Source organism: Cyclopterus lumpus, chromosome 9, assembly GCF_009769545.1.
Source record: "Cyclopterus lumpus isolate fCycLum1 chromosome 9, fCycLum1.pri, whole genome shotgun sequence".
Classification (NCBI taxonomy): domain Eukaryota; kingdom Metazoa; phylum Chordata; class Actinopteri; order Perciformes; family Cyclopteridae; genus Cyclopterus; species Cyclopterus lumpus.
The window spans coordinates 21,534,939-21,548,590 of NC_046974.1; the positions used below are offsets into that span (position 1 = coordinate 21,534,939).

The following is a 13,652-nucleotide window of genomic DNA, read 5'->3' on the forward strand; positions in this document are numbered from 1 at the left end:
GACTTCTCCTTGTCCTTTAAACCTATATTTGTAATAGGAGCTTCTATCTGTGATTTTAGTACATACACAGACAAACACACACACACACAAGGTGGAAAGTGAACATATATCCATGTCAAATACTGTAGGAAGACACTCAATTATTCATGTAGGACAAGAGGAATTTTCTATATTTTTCTTCTTTTGATGTGAAATGAATACAGACCTCGTATCACTTTCCTTTTCCGCATCTCTCACTCTCTCACTTTTATGTTTCTTACACAGATGCTTGCATTAGAGAACCTCCCTGACAGATTTCCTGATTCACGGAAGGGAGAAAATATTAGTTTCAAAGGGAACATAATGAATGTAAACCGTGTTGTACAATGTAATGGCGTATATTAATATATCATTTGTTCCTTACTTACTCGGTGCCTTGAATTTTGCACTCTGTGTGCCGAGTTGCTGTAACTCAATTTTACAAGGCAAGACATTCACTTTTCTTTTCTAGTCAGCCAAGAAATTGGAGCCGACTGGGTGTACTGTGAAGATGACGAATTGGCAATAGTGTACGTGGCATAATGTGGGACTTTTTAATTTGTCAGTGCATTAAAATGTCGTTTCTGTGTGTGTGCAGACCCTTAAAGAGGCCAGTGAAAATGCCAGGAAGGATTTCCACCGTGAGGCTGAGCTGCTGACCAACCTTCAACATGAACACATTGTCACCTTCTACGGGGTCTGTGTGGAGAGCGACCCTCTCATCATGGTGTTTGAGTACATGAAGCATGGAGACCTCAACAAGTTCCTCAGGCACGGCTCTTTTCTTCACTACATCAACGCGTCATCAAGATGGCTTCTGAATAATTTGATTTGTTCTAAAATGTCATCATGAAAACACAGGGTGTCAATAGGCAAATCAGATTGTACAATAGAAGTTTCCTTGCTGTTTTAATAGAGTCCATCTTAGACTTCTCTCTTAGAGGGGTATGCAGTATTTTACATGGTTGATGCAAGGCTGATAGTTAGCAACACTGTATAGGAATTACATGGCTTCAACAAACAACAACTTCCCACCTCTTCCCTTGCAGGGCTCACGGTCCGGATGCAGTTCTGATGTCAGAGGGCCAGACCACCAGACCTGTAGAGCTGACCCAGTCTCAGATGTTGCACATCGCCCAGCAGATAGCATCTGGCATGGTCTACCTGGCCTCGCAGCACTTTGTGCATCGCGACCTGGCCACGAGGTTTGTCACTTACTCCCTGACTTCATTTGCTACTCACTGCTTATTTGTATGGCGTCAATGAACATGAAACATCCATTATACAGGGAAATGTATTCAGACCCTTCTACAGATAATGAACGGGGAAAAAACACCTTTTCAACAATTCGCCAATGTAATGAAATTGAAATACCTGTTAATGTTTCCTTTGATTGTCCTTTTAAATCGATATATATGGTTAAACTACACTTGACAAATTCAGTCATCTGGACATAGTTTATGAAGCTAGTATAGAAAACATGAATGGATGTTCTGTCAAACAGCAGCTATCAATCGTCTATGATTGATTGATGGATTATGAGTAAATGATTTAATGATTCTCGTGTGATGAAACAACACCATAACAATAAAAAAACAATTCTGACTTTGAAACCTTTGTCAGGTATAAACATATACATATATATGTATAACATCCTGTAACTCAAGCTATTGTAGAGCATCCAAATGAATCTCACCACGACATCTTGCTGTTACTTAGTTTGTTGTTTGGTTATCTCTGTTGTCCAACAGGAACTGCCTGGTGGGCGAGAACCTGCTGGTAAAGATTGGAGACTTTGGCATGTCCAGAGATGTCTACAGTACGGACTACTACAGGGTAGGTGTATGTGTCGATATCTTTTTATGGCCCTTCTTTTAGCCGAACTCTTCCCTACTGCATGGGTCCCTCTCTGCTCCTCCCCTGCATGGGCATGACTGACGGACTCTGGTGAAGTTACAGTGAGCACTGACATTAAACCTAACGTGTAGCAATTGAATATAAGGGAGGGGGGTTAGGTTAGAGGCTTTGTTAGGTCACACTTTGTGTAAAATAAGGGATTTTTGTTTGGATAAATACTGCAGCATTTTCTGCCACTGAGGGCTGATATACACAATTCGTTGTAAATTAGTTTTTACAAAATAATGTTTTCAGTAATCTTTTATTAAGATTATCATTTTCTGTAGCTGCTGTTCGTTCACCAGAGACCGTCAGAGCAGACAGCTGCATTGCAATATATTTCAATACACTATTTATTACGATGAAAAAGAAAGAATAGAATTGAAAGAAAAAGTCAGAACCTCCCCTAAAGAGGCTATATTGATCATATGTGATGTTTTTTTATTAATAATGAATGACAAGGTAATGTAAGAATTTCCCAATAGTATCCATATCAAATATTACATCTAATGAATTATATTCATATATTAAATATATATATAAATACCTTTTAGCACATTTTCTTTATAAACTGTATAAAAACCTCTCATATATTACACAAGAAAGGGTTATATGTTTACTGCCATACTTGTTTTTCCTATTTTCTTTACTGAGGACTTTGTCAAAATATGAAATATGAACCTGGAGATATGATAAAAAATATGTTCTGCTGATTTGTTTTTTATGCTTAGTTTGTGACCTTTAAATCTACTGCATCTCTTTTGAGAGGTGTGAAACATCACACTTTTCTAAAATGTTATACTTATACAGTGAAACAAACACAGGAATGTGTCTACAAACTGCACATAGTCGGGTTAGTTGAAAGATGTAAAAATAATAACATTGTTTATTTGTGGTACTTCTGTTAATCAAACTCCAAACCACAACATGTTAAGAATGGGTTTTCTATTCCAGTTTTTGTACAGATTTTTTCACACTGTAGGAACCGTCCCAGGTTGGTGTAGACAGGGCTACACTACAACAAGCAGCGCAATTAAAACTATGATATGTTTTATAGGATATGATATAGTATTTGTGTTTGTGTGTCGCTGGGACATTTAGCAGCTACGCTATGAGTGTCAACTCAGAGACATAAGAGACATCTGAGAGGGGTGTGGTTTTTTTCCTTTACCATACAGCAATCTGTCACCTTTCTAAAAAGCCAAAATCGAATAAATCCTACTGATGGATTGATAGTGACGGCCCATTTTTCCTGTCCTTTCCCATCTACTGTGACAAACTGACAGAAATGACAATGACAGAAAACTCAGAGAAGGTGGGAAAAAGAGTATACACTGAACAGTAACATTCAGAAAGATAACAATGATCTGTGGGCCACGATGGATGTATAATTCAGTAATGGCATTGATCGATGCATTTGACTTTTTATGTAGAAATCTATGCAGTAAATTACCACCGTAACGTGGGGGGGGGGGGGGGGGTGCTCCAGTAACCCTGGGAGCTGTGTTGTCGGGGCAAATAGCTCATGGTAGGGTCTCCCAAAGCAAAGTTGTCCCAGGGAAGCGGCTGGACCAAAAGCAATTCACTGACCCTATAAGAGTTGTAGCACCTTGTCCGGAAAAGGGAAACCAAGGCAAGGAGAAGAAGAGTTTGAAGACTTCGGCAAAGACATATTCATATCCCTGGCAGAGGTCACGGTTGTAATCAAAAAGCTCTTCGGCAGCAAGAGAGATGTTCCGTTTGGCATTTTCATGGACAGGATCCCGAGGAAGCAGACTGTTCGGTTAGGGCAGCTCAGAATGATGTCTTTGTGCTTTCTAGTTGATGTGGTTCTGTTCGCTCAATCAGACAGTGACCTCGAGCATGCACTGGGGTGGTGTGAAGCGGTCGGGATGAGAGTCAGTACCATTTGTCTGTCTGGGGCCTTTGTTCTATGCCATAAAATGATGGACTGCACCCTCTCGGTTGGGAGTGAGTCACACACCCCAAGTGAAGGGGTTCAAGGACCTCGAGGTCTTGTTCATGAGTGAGAATGAAATGGAACAGGAGATGGAAAGGTGGTTTGGTCCGGCGTCGACGGGGATGCAGTCATCGTAAAGGACCACTGTGGTGAAGATGGAGCTGAGCTATGAGGCATAACTTTAGATGTTCCAGTTCATCTACATACAGACCCCTACCTTTGGCCAAAAGAATGATATTGCAGATTGAGCAGCTGAAATGAGCTTCCTTCGTACGGTGCCTGGGTTCAGCCCGAGAGATAGAGCGAGGAGCTCAAACATCCGGAGGGACAGAGCTGAGGGGCTTCGGGTATCTGATCAGCGTGCCTGCAGGTCAGCCTGCTGCTTTGTGATCCGGCCCCAGATAAGTGGAAAATTAAAGCAGCATAATGCTCAGCATAGTTGAAGAAATACAAAAAAATAATCATTCTAAGTTCATTCGGAAAAGAAGTTTAATTAGTGCCCCTACAAGTACTACATATTGTTGAAAAGGTCAAGCATACGACATCCACATGGCCACAATCAGTCTGTACACTATGTCCTAAGCAGATGAAACATTTACTTTTCATTGGTCTTTTATTTAACACTGTAGAGATTACATTTGAAATAACTAGTTGCATTTGGCATCGAATTAAAGATGTAAAAAAAAAGATAATGGTCTCTTTTGTACTATTCCTATGTGAAGACACACAGCAACCCCCTCCGTTCCCTCTTCCTTCCTCTAACTGTTCAATAAAGCTAAGCACTGAGGCTGTAGTCATGGCAACGGGCGAAGGCAGTGGCGGAGAGCCTCGGAGTTGTATCCAACGTTTCTCAGGAAGAAAAGTAATCAGAGAACTTCTGTTTAGTATGCTGAGGCAGTACTAGAGGAGCAGGGGGTGGGGTGGGGGTAGATGGAAGTGTGGGAGACGGAGGCAGGAGGGAGGGTGGCAAAGAGATGAAAGGAGAGAAAGAACTGGAAAAGAGAGATAGAGAGAGAAAGGGGTGGGAGGCCAGGGAGGGAGAAAACAAGACACAAATAAATACACAAAAGGAGAAAAGGCAGTAATAGAGCTATAAAGCAACATAGGTGGCAGAGGAGAGGTCTGAGGCAAGGCAGCCTGTATACAAGACAACAACACAACACTGCAGCTCTAGACATCCACAAAGAGAAAACAACAAAGAAGAAGAGAGGTACAGCATGGTGGGAGGCACACCACAGGGATCCAGCCATGTTTCAGCATCCAGGAGAGACAGAGGTGTGTGACAGGGTGTGTGTGTAGGGGGGGGGGGGGGGGGGGGGGGGTGTAGTGTAGAGACCCAGTCATGCTCTTGCGTCAGAGAGGAGCAAAGATGAGTCATAGAGGAATCGGAGCCCTGTGTGTGTATGTGTGTGTGTGTGGGGGGGGGGGGGGGTGGTGGAAGCAGAGGCATTGAACTCTAGGGGCTGTGGTGACGTCATTGAATCCCTTGTTACACAATGAGTCTGACAGGCGCTACAGAAGACAGGCAGAAAGCCTCGATTCAAACCTTGAGCCGCTTCTTGCAGCCTGGCTGAGGCTGGATTCACAGTCGGGGAGGGATGTTGCTGAAATAAACTTAACTGTAGGAAAACACTGGCAACACAGCCAAGCTAAAGAATCTCTGCAGAGTAATTTGGCATGAATGTTTTTTTTCCCTCTTAAAACCCATCTCTGAGTCCCGACCAGCACAGACCACCAGCGTCTTAATGGGAAGCCATAGTGGAGCAGTTATCTAGTGCAGGAGTGAGTGTGCATGTGGACAAACATAACACATCAATGCTTGGATGATACTGTACTGCCCACGATTCATTTAAGACACACATAAACCCACCATAACATATGGATAATAAATTGATATAAAAGTGGACAGAATAACAAGCAAACAAACAAAATATTTTGCCAAGGTTTTGCAGGGAAGTGCTTCTGGCTTTTAAAACTACTTGCTCATTTATAGCATGAAGGTTAAAGTATTGTCACTAACAATATGAGGTTTCCTCATCCGTCCTAACTCCTCTTGACTTTGACGATAGCTTGATTGTTGTCCCATTCAAAACTCATGTTGTCATTCACTTGTTACAGTTCTGCTTTTAAATTATCAGATTTATAAAAGGCAAAAATATGTCCTCGCCACCATCCTTAGGTAGCCACATATTTGTTTATATCTTATAAACAGCAGCATATTATGTATACCTACAGTATATGTCATTTCACAGTTTCTGGACCAGGACAGGAGACAAAGCGCTTTTCTCCAGGGGAAGAAAAATAAAACCAAACACACACACACACACACTCACACACACACACACACACACACACACATACACACACACACACACACTCTCTCTTGGAAAGAGTTTTTGTTTCCATAGCAACACAGAGGGCAATTAAGGTAGGGTTTCTGAGTAACAAAGAGTGGGCGGAGTTAGTCACATAAGCCCCTCCTACACCACATCCCATAATGCTTTCTTTTTTAGGCAGTCCAGTTGTTGTCATGGATACCACAGCCTCCAGGAGGTCACTACAGAGAGCCTTCCTCTGCTTTATTTATCCTCCTTTTTTGAGGCTTTCCTGGAACACTCAGTGGCAGTGGTCTATAGCTTAAATGATGCATATTTATAAGACAGAGAGGGAGAGAGACAGACAGGCGGGCTTAGAAACGGTGAGGGAAGGTGAGAACGAGGGAGAGAGAGAGGACAACAGCAAAGGAGACAAAGACTGACAACGAAGCTACTGACAGCAAAGAGGACAGAGTGAGATGCACTGTCTATACTTCAGTGTGCTCTGCCCATAGCTCATTTTCTTCATGTTTGATGGCAATGACAAGTAGCTCTACTCTGAGGCTTTCCCTGCCCACGCCTTCATTTGTTTTCTTTCCTCTGTTTTCCTTTTCAATTCAGCCTCGTTGGAGCGTTCTTTTTAAAAAAAGGTTTTCCTTCTCTCTCTTATACACACTCAGTCAGATAAACATGAGAGAAATGTAGCCCCGCGGTTCAAGAGCCCAATATTAATATTTCAGACGTTCAGAGGAAATGATCAGCTATGATGAATAAAAGAAATAAGAGAAATGTATGTGAGAAGGTTCAGAAATTAAATAAATAATGTCAGAATGTAGAATAGAATAAAATAGAATAAACAATGTCTGTCTGTGACACTTTCGCTATTTTTAATCCAATATTGATCACTATCTATTTACTATGAAGTGCACTTTGTTTATCGCCCATCAGTTAAAAAAAAAACAGGTATTGGCAAACCCATCACTAAGTGTGTGTGTACAGTCCTTCTGGAGATCTTAGCAACTATAACTACTGTTTATTTCAAGGTATTTATTGAACCAGGTGGGTCTAAGCTCATAAAGGCTTTAGTCATGTGCAAATCTATTGCTAGTTGTGCCATAAAAAAAAATAATTCATTAAGGAAGTTGCGGTTTTTGGTGGTTTGGTGGGTCCAGCATTACGAGCTGGAACATACTTCCAAAAAAATGTGAAACAATATATTAAAGTTAACTGCTAATCCATTTTTGTTGATTATGACTCTTTTATTTCATGCATTAAGTCAACGATGACTTTTAGTTTCACACCAGACATGAACAACAGTCTCCTGGGTGAAAGTCCTGTGTTTATTTGAGTCCTATGTTCTTTGACCCACCATCCATCGGCCATCTGTTGTTTACTTTCCCGCTTGGTATACTTGTTGTTGTTATTATTGTCACCACCCAACCATACTCTTGACAGAGATGAGAAGAAAGCGTGACGGCTCGCTCGTTAGCTCCTTCCATCATCACTCCTGAAGTTTATTGATCGTTATCGATGCAGCCTGATGAGGTACATGATATGAACACGAGGAAATGAATTGAGACACATTTGGAGTGTTTATTTTTCCAACTGTGAAATGGTCTACAGCCTAGTTTATGTCCATCTTGCTTCCTTCTCGTCTCCGTTGAGAGTTGCACATGCGCAGTGCTGATCGGGCAGAATATAGGCTATGGATCCCGTGGTGAAAATGTTGTGCGACTCACTCCCCAACAAACGATCCCAACCATAATTTAAAGTCAACGCCTAACCTCAATCGCCTCACGAGAGTTTTGCAAATTGAAGGTTTCCACCTAGAACCGACCAACTATACCCCATATCTCTCATAGACTAGGCCACTTTCTCTGTGCGTCACTTCTAGCACTGCGTCAATTAAGCAGGGAACTACGTATCCACGGTTTACAGAAACGTACAAAGCCAACTGGGCTGTGAGGGTATAGCATTGTTATTCTGATTAAGGATTTCCAAAGATTGAGAAAATGTGCAAGTTGTCGTATAAATACCGTGTGTTGTAGTGGGATAATTATTCTTACATCGTAACCCTTCTACCAGACTGCCTTCTGTATACTTCATAATGGCCTGCCTATAAAGCACAATGCACTTTGACAGAGACAGAGAGAGAAATGCAAATAGGATCGAGACAAACCAGCAGCAAGCTAAAGCATTACAAGGAAAACAGGGAGGGCCTGGTGATGAAGAGTTAAGGGCTGCAGATATGTTTCCCAATGAATCTGATGGCTATCTATGTTGCTGTGGGCATTTTATTACTCCATTAAATAACCCTCTGACTAACAAAGAAACATGCCAAGTGTGGGTACCAAGCCATTAATAACAGGCATAAAGCTCAGAAAATGGATGGTGCTATCTGTGTGGAGCAATGGAGTGCAGATGGGTCGGTAGATTCATGTTCGGAGAAGTGAGGGGAGGCTCAATATATGGAGTCGGTACACTGGGTTGGGTTTAATTCACTTTCTCTTTGAGCAGACTAGGAGTTCAAGCACTGCCGTATCTAACATGCATATCTAACAGTATTCACGACCTCGACCCAGTACATACACTTGGTTTAAGCCTCCAGAGGTCTCAACTGAAATTAACTGTCATGTTTCTGGAAAGTAAAAACAGCTAATGAATACAACAATTAAACAGGCTCCAACGGCTCAGTTCAAATTAGAGTTTAATGAAATGACCAAATGTCTCTCAGAGTGCCTGTGACTTCCTGTGTGGGATTTTAACTGTTTTATGCTTTCTGACTATCGCTGGACCTCACTCTGAGGTTTGACTGCCAATGTGCTGCTGGCTCACATATTTGATATCATTCATCTGACTGTTGATCGAGACATTTTTGTGTTTTAGTTTTTTGGATCATGATGTTGGTGGTTGATCACTCTATAATACATTTTCTCTGGACAATTAGTTAGCGCGTTATATGTGAGCTTATAGGTGTATACGTAATATAAAGCAATGCTTTCTCACCAGTGTCCCCTTCAGTTAAATACAAATGATACACTGATCCGGAGCGAGGTGCGCCACGGTCCCGGAGATGAGGCAGTCTACTGGGCCATGCCTTCACACTTAGCTCACTGCCTCGTTCAGAGGCCTCTGGCAGCAGTTTTGAGGAGTGAAATGTGTGCAGCGCTACTTTAAAATGTATTGAAAGTGATCCTTGTGAGAAATGTGAAAGGCTGTGTGACCATGCATTCAAAATGCATGATGTTGCAGAAGAGAAAAGAATAGAATAGAACTGCCTGTGGAGAATGTGTGACAGAAGCTTCCTAAATATTTCTTACACTCACTCTACACAATACTGACTTTATTCTCTCTCCCTCTTTCTGTGTGTGTGTGTGTGTGTGTGTGTGTGTTGTCTTCAAAGGTCGGAGGTCACACCATGCTGCCAATCCGCTGGATGCCCCCTGAAAGCATCATGTACAGAAAGTTCACCACAGAGAGTGATGTCTGGAGTCTTGGAGTTGTTCTCTGGGAGATCTTCACCTATGGGAAACAGCCTTGGTACCAGCTCTCCAATAATGAGGTACGTCATGAGGTCACTGTCACTTATCCGCCATCATGGTTTTATGTGTAAACTGAACAAAAATAAGTACAGGTAACATTACTAGATGTAAATGTTACCTGGGAGTTCACCTCCATCTTAATAAGTGATGGGCGTGTTGCAGCCCCAAGATATGAAAAAGTAGCCTAGTTAAAAACAAGAATAAATATTTAAACAGTTTTGTGCGCATAGCTTCTCATCGGTATACATTGCGAGAATCATTTGGCTTTAGTTATTTCATTATATGAAGCTAAAGCAAATTATTGTTTCCTTTTTGTTTCGAAACAATTGTGAGGTATGACACAGAGCTGAGGAGCTTTGAGCAAGCTGCTGAGATAAAAGCTTTTCTCTGTGGCTCCCCATCCACAGTGTGGCGGGAGGGAAGGTGCTGGTGTCAGGTGCTTAGAGTGGAAATCATTTTTTAAACCCGGGTTTTTCAAGAGGGCTCTCAAAACGACCCTTTTTCTTTTTTACATGGATCACATTTAATTGTGACACAAAATGTTCTTTTGGATTCAAATGCTTTTCCGTAAGTATTTTTAAATGTGTTTGACCTGGTTGTGGGATCCCTCCTCTGTTGCTCTTCCTCAGGTTTCTTCTTTCTTTTCCTTGTTAAAGTTTTTTTTGTAGAGTTTTTTATTTTCCGAATCAGGGGTCTAAGGACTGTAAAGCCCCTTAAATCAAATTAGTGATATTGGACTTCATAAATACAATTGACTTGATATTAAGCATAGAGGGAAACAGACACTAAAAGTATGATTTCTTCTAAATACACTACGACTGCAACCAACCATTACTTTTGTCATCAATTATTCTGATGATGAGCGTCTTGATGAAATATACACAAATAGTGAGAAAATACCAATTTCCTAAAGCCAAAGATGACATCTCCAGAGGGCTTGTTTTGTCCAACAAACAAACCTAAACCAAATATATTAAATTTACAACAATACAAAGAGAAAAGCTGCAAAACATCGGAAGATTTCACTCGGTGTATCATATATAGCCTCGCTGGAGAGATGAAACAAGCTGATAAACTGAGAATATAATGTTATACCGTCAGACAGTGTGGAATAAGATGATTTCCGCCGTTTTAAAAATCTAAAAATGCAAAAATAAGCAAATATTTTACAGCCCAACATATCTTTGGATGTACAGTACAGTTTTCTGCAGCAGCAAAAAACAAACAATTAAATAAAATAAATATTAGCTGTTTCTTCAGAACTCTCACTAACCTTCCCTTCACCACACTCAGGGTCTTGACCCAGTTTCCTGAAACAAAGCTGTACCAGAGCCCTCCGACCCTTCACCTTCAACCCTGATTCACTCTGGTTACGTCCAAAATGAACCTTTAGCCCTTTCCACAGTATTCTTTTCCCGTTTACATCTATTAAGTCTCCATTGATTCACAGTTCACTCACCTTCTGACCCAAATCTGGTGCTCAGATATCTTTTACACAGGATATGGAGTATTTTGTTCCAAAGAGAGATATGCATTATTCATCTACTCTCACACACTGATAACAATCACAGAATGAGAAGTAGGCAGCTGCATCATCATGTAATCATCAGCAAAGGGATGATTACAAACTGTCTTGAATGTTAATCTTCAGGTATTACATTTTTTGTTGTTATGGATATATCACAACTGTTTTTTGGAGCTAAATAGAAACCAGTAAATGTATTAATTCCACACTCAAAGCAGGGTGTATTTAATGGATGAGGAAATTATTTAAAGCTTAATTATAGTACAATATAGATATTTGACAAAGCGCTCCCAGAGAATGATACACACTCTTTGAACCAGAGAGCTCCCTTCTGTATAGTTTGAGTTTCAAAAAGTGCCCTCTCCTTGATCCACAGCTAAAATCTTTAGTTTTTAAATTAATATACATCTTTAAGTGTGTTAAAACACTACGTTTTTGAAGAATTGGATTGGATTTGTCTGGTTGGCTGCTCCAGCGTCGTCCGACTTCATCATTCCGGTAAATCATTTAGTGACATTGTCTCCGTATGCCACTGCAGGGAGGTGAAACTTCCTCACCAAGCAGACGCTCCATCATCTTCAACCTGCAGAAAGTTGAGACTTCCTGCTTGAATTGTTGAGCAATGTTACTGTTTTTTTTTTTGTTTGTTTCTTTTGTAACAGAAGAGTATCGCTGACATTAAGCTGGATGTCATCTTTTTTTTCTCCCTCTGCAGGTAATAGAGTGTATAACCCAGGGCAGGGTGCTGCAGCGCCCCAGGACCTGTCCTAAAGAAGTATACGACCTGATGCTGGGCTGCTGGCAGAGAGAGCCGCACATGAGACTCAACATCAAAGAAATCCACGCTCTACTCCTCAATCTGGCCAAAGCCTCACCTGTATACCTAGATATACTGGGCTGAAAACAGGCGGACGATAGAGTGTGTGTGTGTGTGTGTGTGTGTGTGTGTGTGTGTGTGTGTGTGTGTGTGTGTGTGTGTGTGTGTGTGTGTGTGTGCGTGTATGTGTGTGTGTGTGTGTGTGTGTGTGTGTGTGTGTGTGTGTGTGTGTGTCTCTGTGTCTGTGTGTCTGTGTGTGTCAGGGTAGACGCGGTGACACCTGTGGATAAAAAGAAGTGTGTAATGCTCTTGCAAGTGTACAGGTATAGCTGTACAGGATGTGAAGCTATTATCAAACTCTTAAAGGCAATCAAAAAAAAATCTCGACTCATCCCCGACCGTGTCTTTCCTCCCCGCCAATTTCCTCTCCTTTGTGCATCGCTACTCCTTCCCTCCTTCCTTCCCGCAGAGACATTTACTAAGAGTAAAAAAGAGAAAAAGAGCTTCTTTTGAAATGCTTTAAAGTGACTGGGGCTAAATTGATGAAAACCTGATTAACAGGACTTTAAATTTAGTGACTCATCCCTCGCTGCCTGTCGGACAACAGGACTCGTTTGAGCATCTGGAAATATGAAGGAGGCGCAGCGCTGGGAGGATTTCCCGAAGCTGCAGTCCTTTTGCGTGTAAATATGAGACTGTGCGACGGTGAGACGTTTCGGAGGAAATTGCTCTGTCGAGCCATAAAGACACTGTGCTTTCCCCTCTCTGTCTGTCTGTCTGTCCCTCAGAACTCTACATGAGTATTTATGTCAGCGTTCATCTAATATGACCAGGAGAAGTAAACACAATCTGGCTTTCTGTCAGATAAAATCAGGAGCTGAGATAATAAAGGATGATTTCTGGTTGGCCCAGTTCACTGGAAAAAAAAATACAGTAGAGGTATTCTACTGTACTGTAATTGTGAGTACTAAAAATGTAGAAAAAAAAAACTTGATCCATCTGGCACTGACTCGTGCAACAGTCTGATATACATGATTATAAGGATATATGCACTCGTATCTGCATACTGTTTTCTGTTACATATTTACTTTGCTCAGGCCTGGACTGCACTGTCTGCACAGGGTAACATGAGGACTACTTTTCTTCCCCTCCCGAAGTGGCAGATGCTTCACTTGCGATGTCAAGCGCTCATGTCGGAGGTCAATTGATTCATTTGTCCGCAGCTGTCTGATAATCGGGAGGTCGTGGTCGTTGAGGGGGGGGTTGTAAAAGTTGCTACGGGATGCTGGGTTTTAAATGGTCAGATCACGGTCAGATGTGTGGGTGACGCCGCTGTTAAAGGTGTGGTTCATTTGGTCAACCCATATTAAATCATCAAGGCTCTCAGCACTCAGACATCCTTGAAAACCACATCTGTGCTAGAGGGGATGCACATGGGAACACACACACACACACACACACACACTGTATACCTTATCCTGTCATCTTTGCATCTCCACACATGCACACAAACACACACACACACACACACAAACACGCACGCACGCACACACAGTGAAAGACACTCAAAACGGGACGA

The 13,652-nt window shown here is 41.6% G+C and overlaps 1 protein-coding gene across 1 annotated transcript in view; it reads left to right on the forward strand.

Annotated features, from left to right (window-relative positions):
- Positions 1–12,157, forward strand: part of ntrk2a (neurotrophic tyrosine kinase, receptor, type 2a) — a 72,999-nt gene extending 60,842 nt beyond the window's left edge. Inside the window, exons 16-20 of the mRNA XM_034541571.1 lie at positions 617–789; positions 1,068–1,223; positions 1,770–1,860; positions 9,593–9,751; positions 11,972–12,157. Of these exons, the coding sequence (XP_034397462.1) occupies positions 617–789; positions 1,068–1,223; positions 1,770–1,860; positions 9,593–9,751; positions 11,972–12,157 (765 nt within the window). The remainder of the gene's footprint in view (positions 1–616; positions 790–1,067; positions 1,224–1,769; positions 1,861–9,592; positions 9,752–11,971) is intronic.
- The last annotated feature ends 1,495 nt before the right edge of the window (positions 12,158–13,652 follow it).